This window comes from Ochotona curzoniae, unplaced genomic scaffold, assembly GCF_017591425.1.
Source record: "Ochotona curzoniae isolate NIBS_2020 unplaced genomic scaffold, NIBS_Ocur_1.0 contig_3332, whole genome shotgun sequence".
NCBI lineage: Eukaryota > Metazoa > Chordata > Mammalia > Lagomorpha > Ochotonidae > Ochotona > Ochotona curzoniae.
Window position 1 is genome coordinate 4970767 of NW_024465816.1, and position 22483 is coordinate 4993249.

The 22483-nt window shown below is 42.6% G+C and overlaps 1 protein-coding gene across 1 annotated transcript in view; it reads left to right on the forward strand.

Moving 5' to 3' along the window:
* Positions 1-22483, forward strand: part of FLT3 (fms related receptor tyrosine kinase 3) — a 90593-nt gene that overhangs the window by 8379 nt on the left and 59731 nt on the right. The window contains exons 2-3 of the mRNA XM_040979888.1: positions 15265-15386; positions 20202-20401. Of these exons, the coding sequence (XP_040835822.1) occupies positions 15265-15386; positions 20202-20401 (322 nt within the window). The remainder of the gene's footprint in view (positions 1-15264; positions 15387-20201; positions 20402-22483) is intronic.

Genomic DNA, 22483 nt, shown 5'->3' on the forward strand with positions numbered 1-22483 from the left:
TTGAGTTTGTATTAACCTAGTGACTGTTAAGCATTTTTTAAAAGATTTATTTATTTTTATTGGCAAGGCAGATATACAGAGAGGAGGAGAGACAGAGAGGAAGATCTTCCGTCTGATGGTTCACCCCTAAGTGGCTGCAAGGGCCGGAGCTGAGCTGATCCAAAGCCAGGAGCCAGGAGCCTCTTTCAAGTCTTCCACCTGGGTGCAGGGTCCCAAGGCTTTGAGCTGTCCTCAATTGTGTTCCCAGGTCACAAGCAGGGGGCTGGATGGGAAGTGGAGCAGCTGGGAGATGAACTGCTGCCCTTATAGGATGCTGGTGCTTACAGAGAATTAGCCAGTTGAGTTATTGTGCGGGGCCCAAGCATTTTTTTTTTAGCATGTTTAGTCTCTATTCTGTATTTTATTTGAAATATCTCCTAAATCTTTTGCCCATGCTTATTGGGTCACTTATTCTTACTATTGTCATTTCGTATCATCATTAGTTTGAAGAGTTCTTTGTATATTGTGGACACAAGTTCTTCACCAGACATATGTTTTGAAAATATTTTCTTCAGTCTATGGTTTGCCCTTCCATTTTGAAACAACGCCTTTGGCAGAGCAAAAGTTATTGATTTTGATTAACTTAATCCGTTCTGAGTAAGTCCAGCAGTGGAGGAAATGTGTTGTAGACTTCTCTGGTCATTTCCAGCCATGCTTAAAATCAAGCCCTGAAAAGAACACAGTGTTTATAGGGAATTTACTGAATCCCAGAGGAAAGACAAGTGGAAGGTTACAGAGTACAAAACACAGCTGTCACTAGGTGAAATTCACAGTCATGACATCCCATTATAAGATACCTGGCCATGAAGAGAAAAATAAAGCCCTTAGTCAAGGTGAAGCTCAGGTTGAAGGTGAGGCACAGTGATGAAGACACCACTGCCATGCCTGCCTTCCGTCTCAGCGGGCTTGGCTTCTGCCTCCACCCCATCCTCACTGTGCAGCCTGGGAGGGAGCAGGCGACAGCTCAAGCAGTTGGTCCCAGCCACCCACATGGGAGAGCTGGACTCAATTCCTGGCTCTTGGCTTCTACCTGGCCCAATTCTGGCAACTGCTAGCATTTGGGGGAATGAACCAATGAATAAAAGATCTTTGTCCATTCTGTATCTCCTTCTCTGTGCGTTTAAATTAAAACTAAATATATAAGGAAATAAACTTTAAAAAAAAAGATTTATTTATTTTTATTGGCAAGGTAGATAGAGAGGAGGAGAGACAGAGAGGAAGATCTTCCGACCAGCCGTTCACTCCGCAAGTGACTGCAGTGGCTGGAGCTGAGCCAATCTGAAGCCAGGAGCTAGGAGATCTTCCGGGTCTCCCCCACGGGTGCAGGGTCCCAAGGCTTTGGGCTGTCCTCAACTGATTTCCCAGGCCACAAGCAGGGAGCTGGATGGGAAGCAGGGCTGCTGGGATTAGAACCGGTACCCATATGGGATCCCGGCGCGTGCAAGGCAAGGACTTTAACCCCTTTGCTATCACGCTGGGCACAAAAACAGTTTCTAAATAGGACGCAGAATTGGTGTACATTGAGGACTCAGTAGCCAAAAACATTAAAATAACTTTTAAGTCTGTATTATTTTTATTTCCAGATTGAGGAAAAGTTTTACATGTTAAGCAGAGACATAATAGGTAAACTCACCCACATTGATCACATAGAAATAGAAATGACCAAGATGTTGGGTAGGATTGGTAACAGATTAAATGTCATGGAAGAAAAAAATGGGGGAGAGGGACAGCGTTCTGGTGTAGTGGGTTAAGCCAGCGGAGGCTGGCATCCTGTGTGGATGCTAGTTCATAATGCTGGCTGCTCTGCTTATGCTCTGACTTTCCCTGTGTGCCTGAGAAAGCAGTGGAGGATGACCCAAGTACTTGGGCCCCTGCTGCCGACGTGGGAGACCTGGATGAAGGTGCTGGCTCCTGGCTTCAGACTGGCCCTCCCCAGCCGCTGCAGCATTTGGGGACGTGAACAAGTGGATAGATCTTACTCTCCCCCTTTCTCTGTAACTCTGCCATTCAAATAAAGATAAACAAATCTTTTTTTTTTTTTTTTTTAAAGGTAAGTGAACTTGACAGCTTGGTGATAGAAACTCTTCAAAACGAACAGATCAGTGAACTTTAGGAAAGCTCCAGGGGGTCGAATATAAATGCAATTAGAGTTCCTAAAGGAGAAAACGGGGCGGAGAGGAGGGCAAAACAGATCTGTGAGGAGGTAATGAAGGAAAACTTCCAAATCTGATAAAAATGAAAAGCCTGGAAGATTTAAGGAACCCAGTGAAGCCCAAGCACATGACCCATGAAGAAAACTAACCTGTATAATCCCTTTGGGTGTTCTCGGTGTTCAAGCAAAAAATTCTTATTTTTTTATAAAGATTTATTTATTTTTATTACAAAGTCAGATATACAAAGAGGAGGAGAGATAAAGAGAATTATCTTCCATCCCAAGTGATCGCAACAGCCGTTGCTACGCTGATCTGGAGCCAGGAGCCAGGAACCTACTCCAGGTCTCCTGCATGGGTGCAGGGTCCCAAAGCTTTGGGCCGTCCTCGACTGCTTTCCCAGGCCACAAACAGGGAGCTGGATGGGAAGTGGAGCTGCTGGGATTAGAACCGGTGCCCATATGGGATCCCGGGGCGTTCAAGGTGAGGACTTTAGCCGCTAGGCCACGCCGTGGGGCCCAAGCAAAAAATTCTTAAACTCACCCAGAGAAAGAGATGCATTTCTTCAGCAAATTTCGTGCCATAAATAATGTAAGCCAAAAGATGGAAGCAGCAGTTTTAAAGATCTGAAAGAAGAATAATAAGAATATAGAGTTTTGCACCCAGTGGAAATACCTTTCAAGGACGAGAGGGGAGACGACTACTTTTTCAGATGTACAGTGGCGGAAGGAAGCCCTCCCCACTGCCCAGCACAGTAGGGGATGTGGCCGGAGAGTCCCATCGGCTGAACACCCGGAGCGACCCGAGGATGAGAACCATGAGATGATAGCTGTGTGAGCGAACAGAAGCCCAGTGTTTACATTCCTCTGTCGGGTGACTGAGCACTTAAAGCAGCCATGGTAACAGTGTCCTGTGGGGTTTACAGATTACACATACACTATATAAGAGCAATATCACAAAGCCTGAAAGAAATCTGCATTACTTTAAGGTTCTTACATATGAAGTATTATGACTTAGTAGACTGTGCTAAACTCGCAATAGATTCTGTAAACTTTAATGTTTACTTTTTTTAAAAAAAAGTTTTGTTCTAATTGGAAAGGCACTTTTACAGAGAAAAGGAAAGACAGAGAGAAAGATCTTCTATCTGCTGGTTCACTCCCCAAATGGCCTCAATGGCTGATGCTGAATTAATTCGAAGTCAGGAGTCAAAGATTTTGACCATCTTCTGCTGCTTTCCCGAGCCATAGGCAAGGAACTGGATGGGAACTGGTACCACTGGGACATAAACTGGCATCCGTCTGGGATACTGACTGACACTTGCAGGTGGAGGATGAGCTAATTGAGCCGTTGTGCCACCCCCGATATAATCACTAACATAACAAAACAAAGCAGCATAGCTAATAATCAAAGAAAGGAAAGGAAATCATAAAAAAAAAACCTGATCAAACCAAAATATCTCAAATATTCCCAAAGGAGTCAGGAAAAGAGAACTAGATATAAAGATCAAAATAGGAGATTTAAATTCAATCATGTTACAGTATAAAGAAAAAGGAGTCAGAACAAACTGCCTTGATTCATTCATTCATATGCTGTTACATCAGCCTTTTCGTCAAGCCATTCAAATACAGCACAGTGTAAGGGAGACTCCATTGCAGCATTACTAAGACACTAACGGACTACGTTATGTTCAAAAGCACCATGCATTATGGACTGAATTGTTTTTCCTCAGAATTCATATATTGAATTCTTTAACCTCAATGTGACTGTTTTGAGATAGGACCTGCCGGAGTGCAGATAAGATTTAATGAACTCAATGGGGTCTAGGGCCCTCATTCAATAGGACAAGTGTTCTTATAAAATGAGGGGACACTAGGAGGATGTGTGTGGAGGCCACATGAGGACAGAGCCGGAAGGTGGGCATCTGTGAGCCACAAAGAAAGCCCTCCCCAGAAACTCACCCTACGGACCCCTCTATCTTGGACTTCACATTCCAGAATGCTTAGAAAACGTTTCTGCCGATAATTCATCTCCTGATCTAAGTATCACAAGTTAATAGAGGCTGAATTGGGTATGGCTTTGAGTTTTTCCCACAAAGGCTCTCGTGTTACAGATTTGGTCCTCCGTGTGACGAGCCCTTGGATCAGCTGGGGGCACCGCTTAGGAAGGGGACGCTGGTCTGCTGGAAGGAGTTCTCCAGAGAAAGCTGTGGGCGAGGCTGAGGCTGTGTCCTGAGCAACCTCTGGCCTCCTGCTTCCGAATGTGTCCTCCTGATGTGCCCCCCTGCCCTGTGGCAGGAGATGCCTACTGGAGATGATCTGATGCAGGTGCTGTGCCCTGGAGCTTCCAGACTGGGCCAGATAAAGCATGTTCATTTCTAAAGTTAGGTCTAGTTATGGTCATGAAACATGGACTAATGCATTACATAAATGAGAGCAGTCCTGGATAGAAGGAAAACAAATAGGTTTTAAAAACGGGGGAGGGTGAGCCCGGCGTGGTAGCCTAGTTGCTAAAGTCCTTGCCTTGCACGCGCCAGAATCCTGTATGGGCACTGGACCCTTCCAGCTCCCTGCTGAATCAGTGGATGGAAGATCTTTTTGTTTCTCCTGTCTGTGTATCTGACTTTCCAATAAATCTTTAAAAAAAAGTTGGGGGAAAATTACATACAATCATTAATAAAAGCAGAGCCAGTGGGCTACAATATTAGGCAAAGTCTATTTCAGAACAGAGTCAAAAAAGATGAAAAGGTCCGGCACAGTGACCTAGCAGCTAAAATCCTCGCCTTGCATGTGCCAGGATCCCATATGGGCGCCCGTTCTAATCCCAGCAGCTCCACTTCCCATCCAGCTCCCTGCTTGTGGCCTGGGAAAACAGTTGACACAGCCCAAAGCCTTGGGACCCTGCACCCATGCAGGAGACCTGGAGGATGGTCCTGGCTCCTGGCTTTGGATTGGTGCAGCACTGGGCGTTGTGATCACTTGGGGACTGAATCACTGGACGGAAGATCTTCCTCTCTGTCTCTCTTCCTCTCTGTATATCTGACATTGAAATACAAATAAAATAAATCTTTAAAAAAAGAGATGAAGATTCATTTTATAATGGTATCAAACTTGATTTATCGAGAAACTTGGGGCCTCTGCTGTGGAGTAGCAAGCTAATTGCCTGCCTGTAGCACCAGCATCCCAGAAAGGTACCAGCTGGAGTCACAGTGGCTCCATTCCAGTTCAGCTCCGTGCTAATGTCATGGCTCAAGTCTCTGGGCTCCTGCAGCTCTCTAGGACACTGGGAAGAAGCTCCTGGATCCTGACATTGCACTGGCTCAGCTCTGTCTGTTGCTGCCATCTGGGGAGTGAACCAGCAGATGGAAGATCTCTCTCTGTCTCTCCTCTCTGTAAATCTGCCTTTCAAGTCAAAATAAACAAATCTTTTTTAAAAAACAAGTATAAACACAATACTGTATGCATAAAATACTGTTGGATACTACTAGTATGACTATCTATACCTATGCCTGTACTCATATCTGTATCCACTCTAAGGTATAGGACTCCTTCTCTTGGCTTTGGATTTGCCGAGCTCCAGGTGTTGGGGCCACTTTGGCAGTGAACCAATTGATGGAAGCTCTCTTTCCCTGTCTCTCGTCTCTATCTCTCAAAAGTAAATAAAAATGCTTAATTTTGTGAAGAGAATTTAATCCTATCCATTTATGTGTTTAGGTAGTTGAAGCAAAATGTGAAATGCAAGGAGAAATGGACAAATCAAAAATTGTATTAGCAGAATTCAATACTCCTTCAATAATTGGTAGAACATTGAAAAGGAAATCAGGAAGATATGGATGACTTGAACAACCCTAAGAACCAGTCTGGCCTAATCACATTTATGGAACATTCCACTCAGTACACGCAATATGCTTACCACATGAGCATGAACTGAACCGTAACATGTATTTCAGTAAATTAAAAAAAAAATCTAAGACATATCAACCATATATTCCAAATACAGTACAACTAGATATTGACAATAGAAAAATATTTAGAAGATCCCCAAATATTGTGAAGCCAAATGACACATTTGTAAATAACTCAAAGATCAAAGAAGAAACTAGAAAATAAATTAAAATATATTTTGAAGGCAAGTATTTGGCTTAGCAGCCACTAAGCCGATCACCATCAAGGCTCATCGGAGTATCTGGGGTCAAATCCAGACTTGGCTTGTGATTCTGGCTTTCTACTAATGCACATTCCGGAAGGGTACAGGTGATGGCTTGAGGAGTTGGGTCCTTGCTGTCGACATGAGAGGGTCTGGATGAAGTTCCTGGCTCCAAAATTTAAAATATATACGCATATAATTTTAATTAAATGGAAACACGGTATATCAAAATGTTTGGGCTATGTCCTAAAGCAAAAGGGAACTTGCAACATTATTTACTAATTCATATTGACTTTTTAAATGTATCATTGAACAATAATGCTATTAAATATTTTAGGAAAGAATTGGGATCTCAAATTATTTGAAAACAATTATGAACAGGAGAAAATAAACTGTAATTAAAAAGAGATAATCATGATCAGCATAATAAAAAGTGAAAAAGAAAGCGAAAGAGGGCTCAGCGGTGTGGCCTAGCGGCTAAAGTCCTCGCCTTGAACGCCCCGGGATCCCACATGGGTACCGGTTCTAATCCCGGCAGCTCCACTTCCCATCCAGCTCCCTGCTTGTGGCCTGGGAATGCAGTCCAGGACAGCCCAAAGCCTTGGGACCCTGCACCTGTGTGGGACATCTGGAATAAGTTCCTGGCTCCTGGCTTCAGATCGGCATAGCATTGGCCGTTGCACTCACTTGGGGATTGAATCATCGGACGGAAGATCTTCCTCTCTGTCTCTCCTCCTCTCTATATATCTGACTTTCCAATAAATAAAATAAATATTAAAAAAAAAAGCGAAAGAAAATAGAAAAAAATCAATGCAACCAAGACTAATACAAGATCAATAAAACTGACAAATCTGCAGTCCAAAAGATCAGGAAAAAAGAGAGAAGATGCCAATTTCCAGTGTCAGGAATGAGACACAATATCATTATTAAATCTACCAATATTAAAAATATAATGCAGAAATACCACTGGTAACTTAATCCATATATTTTGCAGGTTTCAATTTAATGGGAAAAAAATCCTTGAAAGGTATTCTACCAAACTCATTAAGGAAAATTGGTAACCCAAATAATGCTATAATAAATAGATTGAACTTGTGGTTAAAAATATTCCCACAATGAAAACCACTAAAAAAGTTGGCTTCATGGGGAATCCACAAAACATGTAAGGAGCAAATAAAACCAATTATACACAAACTCTGCCAGAAAATTGAAAATAAGATCATCCTTCTCAACTTGTTCTGTGAGGTCAGCTCTGCTCAGTCACCAAAATCAAAGATGTAAACAATGTAGGTCAAAGACAGCCATGAATGGAAAGGGAAAAATGTATACTCATATTTTAAGAAAATGAATTAAATAATATATAGAACAAGGTAACACTTCATCCTCTTCTGGTGTTTATTCCTGGATTCAAGGTTAACACTTGAAGATCAGTGTGGTTCACCATAGCCACAGAATAAAAGAAGGAAAATCACCAGATGTGCAACAAAACCACACCAACTTTAGGGGGCATGCATTTGGCACAGCAGTTAAGAAGCTGCTTGGGGCACCCATATCCCATGCTGGAACGCCTCAAGTTGAGTTAGGGATTCGTTTCTGTTCTACTGCTTGTACCCTCAGAGGGAATAATGATGGCTCAAGTACTTTGGTACCTACTAGCAACGTGGGAAATCCAGTGTGAGTTCTGGGCTCCTTGCTTTGTCCTGTCCCAGCTCTGGCTGTTGCAGGAATTTGGGAAATAAGTCAGTGGAGGAGTTATCTATCTTTCTTTCTACCTTTTTCTCTCTCTTGTCTCTCTGCCTTTCAAATGATATTTTCAAAATTCATAAATGGCAAATCTGTGGGGCTGGTGTTGTGGAGTAGTGGATGATGCCTGTATTCCATATGGATGCCAAATCGAGTCCTGGATGCTGCCTGCTAATATGCCTGGGAAAGCAGTAAGGATGGTCCAAGTGTTTGGGCCTTTGTACCCACATGGGATACCTGGAATACCTTCCTGGCTCCTGGCTTCAGTCTTGTCTAGCCTTGGCCATTTTGGCCATTTGGGGAGTGAACTGGTGAACAGAAGATCTCTCTCTCTCTCTTTGTGTGTATTTGTCTTTCCCTCTCAATCTGTTAACTCTGCCTTTCACACAAATAAATGTATCACTCTTTACAAATTTTCTTTTTTACCAAATCTATGTTATCATCTCAGTAGATACAAAAGGAGCAATTCACAAAATTCAATTTTCATTCTTGAAAAAAATCTCCCAAGAATAGAAGTGATCCTCTTCAAATTCAGGATATTTATGAAGTATAGCTCATATTGTACTTAATGGTAAAAGGACGAATATTTTCTTCCAAGATCAGAACTATGACAAGGGTTTGCACTCTCACTACTACTACTCAACACTGTACAAGAAATTACTGCCAGTATCATAAGGCGAGAAAAAGAAATGAACAGTATCCAGTCTGGGAATCAAGAAGTATGAGTATAACCCTGTTTATTTGCAGACAGCATCATTATTTATGGAGGAAATCTAATAGAATCTATAAAAATGTGACTACACCTCGTTAATGGATTTTGTAAGTTCGCAGAATTTAAGGACATTGTGAAAAACTCAGTTATTCACATCCCAGCAGTATGTAGCTCAAGATGAAAGTGCAAAATACAAAAATGTCACTCAACATGTGAAATGGAGATGGAAAAGATGCAATCATTTAGAGTTACACAACATTGCTAGATAACATAAATAAAAGAAACGGACCATGTCTATGCATTGAAAACTTGGTATTGTTAAAATGCCACTTTTATCCAAGTTATTTTAGTGATTCAATGATATCCCTATACATCTTTCTGCAGTAATTCACAAACATTTTCTAAGATTTATGTGGGAATGCAAGAGAGCTAGAATAAACAACCTTGAAAAGAACAAAGTTGGAAAATTTCTAATACTTAATTTCAAAGCTTATTACAAAGCAATATGGAATTGGCATCCAGATAGAAAAATAGGTTAATGACACAGTATAGCAGTTCTAGAATGAGACAAGAAATCGATGTTCAATTTAAAGGTAATTCAGTGGAGAAGTCTTTGAACAGATGGAGCTGGGACAATTGAATGCCCATATACAAACGCATTCATATGCAGAACTTTGATCCATATTCACACTGTATGAATAAAGTTAACTCTTAATGGATCAGACATTTAAATGGAAAACATAAATCTAAAACTAAAAACATAAAAACCTGTCACATCTAGGAGAAAACTGTGCTAACATTGGACAAAGATTTTTTTTTTAAGATACAAAACCAAAAGTTGATTTATAAGAGAAAAATTTAGTAATTTGGACATCTTCAACATAAAGAATTTCTAGTCTTCAAAAACCAAGTCACACATCTCATCGGAGGAGATGATATTCTATCAGCTCTACTTTCAGACCAAGGATGATCTCCTAATGAAACTGTTGAATTTATTTGGTCAGTAAGATGCTGGACTCTCCACATGGTCCATACCTGCAATGAAGGAATCATGACTGGATATGATCTGTTCTATTGTAACAATATGGAGGAATACAGTATGGTGGGAGTGTTTGGGGAGGGGCTGGGGGAATCCCAGAGCCTATGAAACTGTGTCATAAAGTGATATAAAATTACAAAAAAAAAAAAAAAATCAAGTCGCTGGCTGGCAGAAGGTATCTGTCAATTACATATTCGATAAAGATCTTGAATTCAGAATTTATATATATATATTTAAAAAAACCTTATATATACTTATGAGAAAGGCAGAGCTACAAAGAGAAAAGGGGTCACACACTCACAGAATGAGAGAGAAATGCTCCATTCACTGGTTTACTCCTCAAATGACTGTCATGGCCAGGGCTAGCCCAATCTGAAGGCAGGAACCAGGAACTTCCTTTGGGTCTCCAACGTGGGAGCAGGGACCCAAGGACTGGGCATGCTCCGCTGCTTTCCCAGGTCACAAAGGGAGCAGGGTTGAGAATAGAGCAGCCAGGATGCCAACTCCAACAAATAAATGTTTTTTAAAAAATTATTTTCATTAGAAAGGCAGATTTACAGTGAGAAAGAGAGACAGATGGATCTTCCATCCTGTGATTAACTCCCAAATGGTCACTATGGACAGAGCTGGGTCAATCCAAAGCCAGGAGCCTCTTCCAGGTCTCCCACATGGGTGCAGGGTCCCAAGGCTTTGGGCCATCCTCTGGTGCTTTCCTAGGCCACAGGTAGGGAGCAGGTAGGGAAGTAGAGCAACTGGAACATGAACTGGTACCCATATGGAATCCAAGCTCTTGCAAGGGGAGACTCAGCCAATTGAACTATCATGCTGGGCCCAAGCTGTGATAACTCTTATTTTTAAGCCTCTCAAAACTTGATAGGAAAAGGTACACAGTTCCAGTCAGTCAGTAGTAATACATTCAGGGGGTCTCTTGTACTATGCAACGAATAATAGTGTATAAAGTAAGTTAAATATCAGTATTTGATTATACTAATATATATATATATTTTTCCTTTCAGAGCCGTTATGGCTGATCATTACTTGTTATTTGAGTACATAGAGGGACAAATAAATAAATGCCAAAATATTCATGTTAAAAAGTGTGTTGTGGGGCTAGTGCTGTGGCATTGCAGGTAAAACCACCACCTGTGGTGCTGGTGTCTCATACAGGTGTTGGTTCATATCTTGGCTGCTTCACGTCTTGCTCAGCTTTCAGTTAATGTACTTGGGAAAGCAGAAAATGGCCCAAGTGTCTGAACTCCTGACATCCATATAGGAGATGCCAGTGAACCTTCTAGCTCGTGGGTTCAGTTCGGCTCCTGGCTCCTGGCTTCAGATCGGCTCAGCTCTGGCTGTTGTGGCTACTTGGGAAGTGAACCAGTGGGTGGAGGATCCTTGTCTCTACTTTACTTTGTAAATCTGACTTTCCAATAAAAAATAAATACTACACTTGATCTTAGTCAAAAGGCCAAGAGGCGATCCAGTAAAAAAAACTTATAAAACTATTAAAAATAAATTTTAAAAAGAAAAATACAATTTCAATAATAAACTACATAATAAACTACAGCACATCCATTAGAGAGGCTAAATTTTAAAAAATTGCATCATACCAAATATTGGCGAGGACGTGATACAATTGAAACCCCCATGCTTTGTTAATGGGAATGTAAAACAGTGCAACCTTTGTGGAAAACTTTTTGACGCTTAAAAAGTTATATCTACCATTTGACTCAGACATACAAGATTTTGGTATTTACCCAAAGGAACTGAAAATGTATGTCCATACCAAGACTTTTATATATGAATTTTTATAGCAGCTTTATTTGTAAGCACAGAAGTGGAACAGCTTGAATGTGTATTGAAAAATGAATGGATTCAAATGTTATGCAGGATCTATATAATACATTACTGTTCAGCAATTGAAAGAAATGAACTGGGAGAGGCAGGAGGGGAAGAAATAAATGAAAGGAAGGAACCAATGACATATACTATCCTGTGAACAAGTCTCTAAAAAAAGAAACAGAGTTAAAGAACCCATACAACCCTCCCATAAAATGGGGCTCATACTGCAGGATTCCATTTGTATGAATTTCTAGAAAATTCCTGCTGATCTGAAGTGACAGAGTGGAGAACAGAGGTTGTTTGGTATGGCTGAGTGGGGTTGGTAGGAGAGCTGAGTCAGCAAGGGTCACGTGCAAACTTCTGAGGTGATGGAGAAGCTCATCATCTCTTTTAAAAAGATTTATTAATTATTATTACTATTTTTGGAAAAGAAGGTTAGATTTATGGAGAGAAGAGACAGAAAGATGATCCATCTGTTAGTTCACTCCCCAAACGGCCACAGTGGCTGAGCTCAGCCAGAGCCAGGAGCCGAGAGCTTCTTCCAGGTCTTCCACTTGGCTGCAGAGTCCCATGGCTTCAGCCCATCTTCCACTGCTTTCCCAGACCACAGACAGGGAGCTGGATGGGAAGTGGAGAAGCTGGGGCACAAACAATATGGTGCCCATAGTGGATCCCGGTGCTTGTAAGATTTAGCTCAATTTAGCCATTGAGCCATTGTGCCAGCCCCAAGCTCATCTTTTTGATTATGGTCATGGTGCAATACAGCCAGGTGCATACAGCCAGGATACTTCAAACCATTCATAGGAAATAGCATTTAAAGATGACTTTGTTTTAGCACAAAACCATCTGGAAATCCATTCATAGTCTTTTCCTAATTCAAAATTTTCTGGGACCTTTTGAGGGAAAAAATATGTGTATAAATATATATATACACATGCATTTACTTACAAGATTTGAAATTTAGTAGAAATTAATTATACCCCAGAACAGACAATGAAAATTATCCCACTGGCATACACATGGCATGGGTTAGGGGCAGACCAGCCTGAATCTGTTCACATTACCCTCTGGTGAATCCGAGCACCAGAAAAGAGTGTGGGTCGAGCCAGGTTCGGTTGCAACACATACCAGTACACAACAGGTAATGCCAAGGTGAGATGAGCCATACCAGATGTGGCTGCAGCTCACAAACAGCACATGTGACAATCGGGGCGGAGGCAAAGCCAACAGGGGAATGTGGGCACCCCTGCTGGATAACTACTTCCATTGGAAAGTGTGAATACGGATGGGGGCAGTTCAGACTAGGCAGGGCTATAGCACCTGTGGGCCTCACGGTGAGCTGACTGTTCTGACTTGTGCGAGTTAAAATTAGAGTGGGTTGAGGGGTGTTTGGGCTTAGCCACAGCATTAGCTGGCAGAGGCTGGTACTGGGAGCTAATTCTGTCAAGTCAAATGCCAAAACCACCTGGAGACTGCATACTCTGGGAGTGGGTGTGGCCTAGTAGGGAAATAGTGGGCACCTCCCTCAGGGTTACCACCCTCACTGGACAGCACGAAACCCAGGCTAGGAGCAGGGGAGGCTAGACAGAAAGGTACCTGCCAGTGGGTGTATGGGCTGGATAATAGGTTGGTTGGGTTGAACCAGGCTTCAATGTCCATTGATGTGTGCGAGAGCTAAATGGGATGTGGGACAGACTGGACAAGCCTGCGGTGCATACTGGCAAGCATGGGAACCAGGGTAGGGGGCAGAACTGGTAGGGGTTTTGGGGAGTCGCCCCAACTAGGCTGCAGCTCCAACTGGTTTGCACGAAGACCGAGTATGAAGTGGGTAGAATCGAGCTGGACTACAACACCCGTTGGCTCATGAGGAAGACAGGGCTGGAAGCCAAACGGACCCAGCAATCCCAACGACCAGCATGTGCATAATAAGCTGATTGGAGTGACAAACGGTGTTGGAGTCTGTACTAGCAAACTCACTCAAGAATCAGATCTGGGATCAACTCAGATGAAGTTTCTTTGGATATTTCTCCAACTGACTGCTGATCTTGGAACCCCAACCATCAAGAGACTGTCAGCCAGTGGACTTTGAATAGGTTTCATTGCATTTGGGATGGTGAGATTGGCAGCAATCCAGAACTAATGAACTATCAAAACTGTTTGAGCTGGACCCTTAGAGAGCACCTCCTGTTGGGGATCGGGGATGGGTGGGAGGTAGGGTGGGGCTTTTCCCTTTGTTACTCCCCTAACCCCAGATACAGGGCAAAATGATTATATTAGTGTGGAAACAATGATATTACCCACTTTCACCCTGTAGCCCTTGACCCTTTGTACCCTAATAAACTAAGATTATTTTAAAAAAAAAGAAATTAATTATACCTAACAAAAGTATATTAAAATACCTAGTAGGGAGGAGAGCACCTTAGGGAGTGAGGCAGGAAATTCCCTGTGAGACCATCTTGATGGCAAGGCACCAGGATGGCTGAGTACATGCATTTGTCTGCTTTCTCTATAACTCACAAGGCAGTTGACCAGTATTTTTAAAGCTATAAACCCACCTGTTTACTACGAGAGTAAATCTTAAATGTTCTCCTTACTCGGAGATGGGAAATATGAGAGCTGATGGACAGGTTGGTTACCTTGACTGTGGTATTCCTTCAAAAGATAAATTTATCTAAATAATACCACCTACACACTAACTATATGCCATTTTTATTGTCCATTATGCTTCAGTAAGCTCTTAAGAAACTTCAAGAAACAAAAGTCTAAATCTCTTAATACAAAGAAGTTCAGTAAAGAGAGAATAAAACTTGGAGAGCATGAAAGCAATGAAGCAAGACAGATCATAGAAGAGTATGGCTCCCAAGCATGGGCAACATAACCGCCAGAAGGAGAGAGAGAGAGAGAGAGAGAGAGAGAGAGAGAGAGAGGAGTTTACCCTGAGGGATCAGATCAGCTGATAGGAACAGATGCAGAGACAAATGTACAGGGAAGATGGGGCAGCAAGCCACACTCCATGTACACAGAGCTGGTGTTGGGCACTTATTTAGTGCCTGTGTGATAGATGAGCAGGGTGCCAGTTATTTGGGAAAAATACCCAGGTAATAGGCTGACAGGAAATGATGGAGAGAGTAGGACCAGCTCATGACAACCCCTAGGTGGGAAGGCTCCCTGAGTACCCAGCACATTGGATAAAAATAAACTCTCAGGCACATACTTCTGAAAATTTTCATATACTGATAATAAAGAACAGATTCTACAAGTGTCCTGCAAGCAAGGAGAGTAGCTTGTTATGAACAACAATCCGTTGCGCTGGCTTCAGTTCAGAAGCTTATCAGCCTCACACAGCTAATGGCACATGGAATACTCTGAGTGCAGGATGCTGCCCTGTGTCCACATTGTTTTGTAGTACAGCCTTGATATTTCTGTATTTCTGCTCCTGATAAAAAACAGGTTTTCTTTCCCCAAATCGTCTTTCCTGTGTACTGCCACATGGGTCGACCTTCCCTGGCTACGTAGATTCTGCTGTTTTCTTGTAAGATGCATGTTTTCTTCGTAAAGTGTGTGTGTGTCAACTTCATTGTTTACATTTTGTTTTTCAGCTGTTTTCTTGGCTGTGATATTTGGGACTATTACCAATCAAGATCTGCCTGTGATCAAATGTATGTTGATCAATCATAAGAGCAATGATTCATCAGTGGGGAAGTCAACACCATATCCCACGGTAAAATAATATTCAAATGAACGCTTAAGCCATTTTTTCTTTACAGACCATATTTTGTAAGCTACTAAAATTCACCCTGGCTAAACAGACTTCTCTTTGAATGTGCTGATATAGAGTATGTGTTCCTATCTGTGCTCTGAAACACCTGTGACCCGGCTGTCCTATCTGTTAGGATCTGTACATTTTAGAAAGGAACTAATACACACATACAATAGTAAGTATTTCCTTCTTAAAAAAAAAAAACACCTTTTCCTTATTTATGAGGCAGAGAGAGCACGAGCAAAAGCTGGTTTACTGGCTTACTTACAAATGCCTGTTGGCTCAGTCCCCAAGTGCCTGCAGTGACTGGGACTGGGCCAGGCCCAAGCCAGGAGCTATGAATTCAAGAACTAAATAGGTCAGGACCCAACTGCCACCTACTGCTTCCTAGGGTCTGCTTAGCAGGAAGCTGAAGTCAGGAATTAGAGCCAGGAAATGAATCCAGGCACTCCAATGCAAGTGTCCAAATCGCTTGGCTAAACATTTGCTCCTTCCTTTTTTTTTTTTTTTTTCCCCGAGAATATAGGTATCTCATTTCTAAGAAACCCACCTTCTTTCTTTTCTTTTTTTCTTCCTCCCTCCCTCTCTTCATTTTTTTTTTTTTTTACCATAATAAAGGTTTAGAAAGAAGATGATAGATTTGACTGCTACAACATAGTCAGCTTGTGTAGTTTTGCCAGACTTTTCTCAGCTTGTCCAACTGGTGTGTGTGTGTGTGTGTGTGTGTGTGTGTGTGTGTGTGTGTGTGTGTGTATGTGTGTGTGTATGTAACAAGTCAACTGAGTTTGAGATTATTAAGTCATGTCACATCTTTGTTAGCTAGAGATCCTTGTTCTAAGACCAATGGACTGAATCTCATCATTATTACAAAATGCAGCCATTTGGGGTTCAGTTCTCAATGACTACAAAGACAGAGACTAGGACAGACTGACTCTGGGAGCCAGGAACTCCAGCTGAGTCTCCCTCATGGTGGTAGGGAGTCAAGCACTTGGGGCATTAGCTGCTGTTTTCCTAGAATCATTTATAGGGAGTTGGATCGGAATTGAAGCAGCTGGGACTCAAAGTGAGATTGCACAATGACATCAGCTGATGTTAATCGCAGGGAACATAGCCTTGCTTTCTGTATGCTATGACATGTATTGAGTATACCAACCAACTACAGATTAAAAAAATATTGAGTCAATATTGAATTCATACAGACTTTCCATTCTAGCCATTATTTTCTAAATCACACAGTATAACAACTATTTGCACAGCATTACCTTGTGGTGGATATTATAAGTAATCTAGAGGTGATTTAAAGTGTACAGGAGGTGTATGAAAGTTGTACGCAAACTCAACACCATTTTACATGAAGATTTTGGTTTGTCCGTCAGAATTTTACCCATGTTCAATTTTGAGAAACTTCTCATTTTCTTTCTTTTTTTAAAAGATTTATTTTATTTTTATTGGAAAGTCAGATATATAGAGAGGGAGAGGAGGAGAGACAGACAGAAAGATCTTCTCCAAGTGACCACAATGGCCGATCTGAAGCCAGGAGCCAGGAACTTTCTCCAGGTCTCCCACATGGGTGCAGGGTCCCAAAGCTTTGGGCTGTTTTCAACTGTTTTCCAGGCCATAAGCAGGGAGCTGGATGGGAAGTGGGGCTGCCGGGATTAGAACCGGTGCTTATATGGGATCCCAGTGCATTCAAAGCGAGGACTTTAGCCACTAGGCCATGCCGCCGCTCCTGAAACTTCTCATTTTCAAAGAGCTTGAGATCTCTGGAGGAATTGCAGAAATATTGTGTGTGAATGGGGAGGTGTTCCTTTGAGGGCACAGAGTGTCTTTTGGAGAGGAGACTGTTTGGCATGACGACAATAGTTAATACATCACATTCATGTGCATTGTTTAGAGGGCAGATTTTAAATGCTTTTATCATAAAATATGATAAAGATATGTTGATCAGCTTGATTTAATACTTCCTCTCTCACTCTTTTTCTCTCTTAAGTACAAATTGCATTTGTGTGTAACTTTTCAATTGTTTTTTAAGCAAAAAAACCAAACCAAACAAAAACCCCATTGATATTTTTTCAATCCTTAATTTTGTGACGTTCGTTACAGAGGTGTGGGGATGGAGACTACGGACCCATGTGGGCCTGGAGTAGGGATGGAGAGGGTCAGGGAGGGGAGGGGACGATGAGAGATGTACCCTAGGTGAGGGCATGGGGGAGAGGGAGTGCAGCTGCTTGGAGTCAGACACGTTAGTGCTAGGGAGCACAGATGGTTTCCTGATGCCACCTCGGGAGCCTCGTCGGAGGGGGCATTGCTTGAGTGGCCCTTCTCTAAGAGGGCACCTAATCCATTTGTCCTCCCAGGAACTCTTCCTTGTTCTCTCTGTACAAGTTCTAAGGCCTGTTGGCTGTCCATGTCTGCCTAAGTGCTTTCCCTAGAATTTGGCCTGAAGTGTTGAATCATTTGGCTTTTCCTTCCATCCTTTGAAGAGCCACTTGAGGATTTATGTTGCATTAGAGGGGCTGGTTGTGTTGTCTTTCTTGTGCATCTGAGTATGCTCTTGCTCTTTTTTCTGGAGGCAGCAGAGGATGGCCCAGTCCCACGTTTGCTTAATGGTCGGACTGCATGTCCAGGGGATATTCTCTGAGATTGGGGATCCTGTTAGACTAAGGTACTCAGAGACTCAGAGGACTCCCTCCAGACCAGGGCTATCCTGGCTCCAGTTCTCAGTCTCCTTGGCTAGTACTGCATCCTGGTGTAGACAGCCACCTGCCCCATCTCCTTTCTATGAGTGTGTCAGTGTAATTGCAGGACCTTTTAAAAACTCCTACCAGGTTAGTGCCCAGCCTAGTCCCCTTGACGGCTAGTGGACGCAGCTCTCTGACTTGGCCCGTCCCCAGCCCCAGTTTCCACCGGCACTGTTGAGTACAGTGGCCCAGTGAGGGTGACCCCGTGAACCCCTACTGGGCCCTTCCCCAGACCTGGCTCTCGTGTGCACCAACGAAACCCATCCAGATTTTAAGCAAAAACAGATGGTGCCTATATAACCACCACCCAGCTTCCCCTAATGTTTGCATTTTATTCAGCCATAGTGCAATGATCAAAACCAGAAAATTAACATTGATACAATACTGTGGTCTAAAGTACCAGGCTAACTTGAGTTTCCTGTTTTTCCACTAATGCCTCTTTTTTTGTTCTGGGATTCCATCTGGGATTTCAAACTGAGTTTGGGTCTCCTTGGCTTCTCAGGCTTTCTTTGCCTTTTATAACCTTCATATTTTTTAAATGTACTGAATAGCTTTTTTAATAGGATATCTGTATGTAGATATCTGATGTTTTCTTACAATGAAATTGAGATTGGATGTTTTTTGGCAAGGATTCCCCAGAAGTAACATTGTGTCCTAACTCTCTGCTGCTAATGTGCATCCTGGGGAAACAGCAAGGGGGCTCAAAGAACCAGGATCCCTGCCACACACTGGGTTTTGAACTTCTTTACTTAGTTCTGGTCCAGTCTTGGCGGTCAAGGGCATTTGGGGAAGTAAGGAATAAATATTTTTAAAGTTTTATATAATTGGGGACTAGCTGGATAGCGTAGTGGCTAAAATCTTCACCTTGCATGCACTGGGATCCCATATGGGCACTGGTTCTGATCCCGGCAGCCCCACTTTCAGCCCCCTGCTTGTGACCTGGGAAAGCAGTTGAGGACAGCCCAAAGCCTTGGGACCCTGCACCTGTGTGGGAGACCCAAAAGAAGCTCCAGGCTCCTGGCTTCAGATTGGCTCAGCTCTGGTTGTTTTGGCTACTTGGGAAGTGAACCAGTGGATGGAAAATCTTTCTTTCTGTCTCTCCTTATCTGTATATCTGCCTTTCAAATAAAAAATTTTTTAAAAATCTTTTTTTAAATTGAAAGGTAAGAGAGAGAGAAAGAGAGAGAGATTTTCCATCCACTTGTTCACGCCCTAATGGTTACAATGGCCAGAGCTAAACCAATCCACAGCCAGAAGCCAGGTCTGGAGGCTCAAAGGCTGACATCAAGGATTGCCAGATTGGCTTGTTTTGAGGCTTTGAGTAGGAATCAGACCCAGCCTCTTTGGTTTGTAGTTTGCCATCATCAAGTTCACATGACATTCTCCTTGGATGTGTCTCTGTTTCCAATTTATGAGGATGCCAGTCATACTGGATTAAGGTTCACCCTGATGGTCTCAGTGTAACTAGATCACTTCTGTAAAGACTCTGGTGCCAAGGGGCTGACATTGTGGTGCAGTGGGAATCCCCTGTCAGTGTTGATTCAAATTCTGACTGCTCTGTTTCTAATCCAACTTCCTTTTTATATCACTGTGAAGGCAGTGGCAGATAACCCAAGTTTACGATGTGGGAGCCCAGGATGGATTTCCTGGCTCCTGGCTTCAGCTTGGACCAGACTTAGGCTATTGTGGCCATTTGGGGAGTTACCCAATGAGGGAAGAGCTCTCTCTGCCCATGTCACTCTGCCTTTCAAATGAAATAAAACACAGAAGACTATTCCAAGTAAGGTCATATTCTGAGGTCCTAAGGGTTAAGACTTCAACATCTAATATTTTTAGGAGTGGGCACAGTTTCAGCTTGGTCAGACTTTACATAGCATTTTAAAAGTGTTGACTGGTTGTCTTCTCAAGGGACTCCCGTCAACCTGTGTGCCAGGTGTGGCAAACTACACGTGTATTTAATGAAGGCCCATGCCAACAAGAGCATGCATTGGAGATGCCACTGTGGTGCATTCATGATGCTCTGTCCACTCCACAGGTGTCAGAATCCCCAGAAGATCTCGGGTGTGTGCTGCACCCCGAGAGTTCAGGCACAGTATATAAAGCCACGGTGGAAGTGGACATGTCTGCATCCATCACACTGCGAGTGCTCATCAGCAGCCCAGGAAACATCTCCTGCCAGTGGATCTTTAAAGACAGCATGTTGAGCTGCCAGCCACACTTTGATTTACAGAACAGGTAAGAGGGGGGCATGTGCAACCACAAGGATTTGGGGAGCAGCACTTTTCTTCCATGACATATGGCTCATTGGCAATCCCTTTCCAAGTCCATGTGCTTGTGTTCTGTTGTGCATCTCTAGTCAAACTACAAACTACAACTGCAATTAGGGCCTGGGCAGATGATATTCTATATCTGTCAAGTCCCATAGGATGTGTAAGCTAAAGAATAGCCCAAGTGGAAACCATGAGCTTTTGGTCCCTCAGTTGCAACAGTGTACTGCGCTTATGCAATATGCTAAATGGTGTACTAATTACGTATAAGGGGAGGAATATACAGGGATCTCCCTGTACTTTCCGCTCACTTTTTCTGCAAATATAAAACTCCTTTAAAAAATATACTGTGTATTAATTAATGAGAAAGAGAGAAGAAGGGAGGGAGGGAGAGAAGCAGCGAATGCTGAGTGATTGGCAAAATGTTAAATAAATAGTGAAAACAATGCTTGGGATGGTTAAAGCTTGTTTTTTTTTAGTTGGATCATCTGAAAAAAAGAAAAGTTTCACTTTCTTTTAGTTAAGTAACAACAAACTTCTTCCTGGGAAATACTTAGGGTTCATTTTTTGCCATCACCTTGGTTCACTATTTCGTAAGAGAATTGCAATGTTACATGATAGCCACATGTGTTCTAGTAAGATATTGATCGGTTTTCAAGGAGCCCAACTTCTCATCACCTGGAAGATTTCAGACAAGATCTATGACCGTGAGAGGACTCTTGTCTCACTTATGCTAATTGCTGCCCTCTGCTGTCCTGCCCAACAGAGATAACATGGGCCATTGCAATGTCCATGTAACGATTTTTAAGGCCAATGTTCTTTGTAGTTCTGGGAAATGTCCTTGTGGCTGTGATTGTAATGGAGACATTCTCTTCCCAGCATACTGCAGTTAAGTGACACTCAGATGGTCAGAAAGGGGCATCTGTTGACTGAGGCAACAGAACGTGGCCAGGGCTGATGTGTGCCAGCTATGAGCTGGTGTTTGTTTCACAAGTCATGCTCAGGACAGTTGGTGAAATTCAGAAACTTAGTTCTAAGTGTTGGAACACATTCATTTTCTTTTCCTCTTTTGAGACTGTTACTCAGTTCTGTTTTTTGGTTACTTTTATCTTGGGGTTACACCAAAGCTCTCTCCTTATTAAAAATGTTGGCTTAAAGAGATCTCTGGTGTTCTTATTAGAAATATATACCACAATAGTTCTCACCAGATTGATCTTAAAAATGGCAAAGGAAGGTTGTTTTCACTCTGGGAAGATTTTTATTCCTCTTGCTCAGTGTATTGGCCATGTCCACAGTTCCTCAATGGACCTGTTAAGCTACAATCAGTACATTCTCAGAGGTAACATTGTGGCACAGATGGTGAAGCCACCATTGGGATGTATGAAAACTCAAGTGTGGGCTTGAGTTTTATTTGTACTCCTTTTTTTTTTTAAATTAACAAATTTAATTTTTATTGGAAAGTCAGATATACAGAGAGGAAGATCTTCCATCAGTTGATTCACTCCCCAAGTGGCCACAATGGCTACAGCTGAGCCAATCCGAAGCTAGGAGCCCAGAGCTTCTTCTGGGTGTCCCATGTGGGTGTGGGATCCAAGGCTTTGGGCCGTCCTCGACTTCTTCCCCAGGAGCTGGAAGGGAGGTGGAGCTGCCGGGACTAGAACTGACACCCATATGAGACCTGGGTGGGTGCAAGGCGAGGACTTTAGCCATCAGGCTACTGCACCAGGCCCTTGTTTGTTCTTCTGATCCAGCCTCCTCTTGCTAGCACATGTCCAGGGAGACTAGCAGGTGATGGCTGCAGCCCTTCTGTCTCTGCCACTCATTTGGGAGACCTTGATGGAGATTCTAGCTTCTGGCACTGACTGTTGTAGACATTTAGGAAGGAACCAGTGAACAGAGATCTCTCTTGATCTTTCTTTTTTATTCATTTTTTAAAAAGATTTATTTACTTTTATTGCAAAGTCAGATATATATATAGAGGAGGAGAGACAGAGAGGAAGATTTTCCATCTGATGATTCACCCCCGAAGTGACTGCAATGGCTGGAGCTG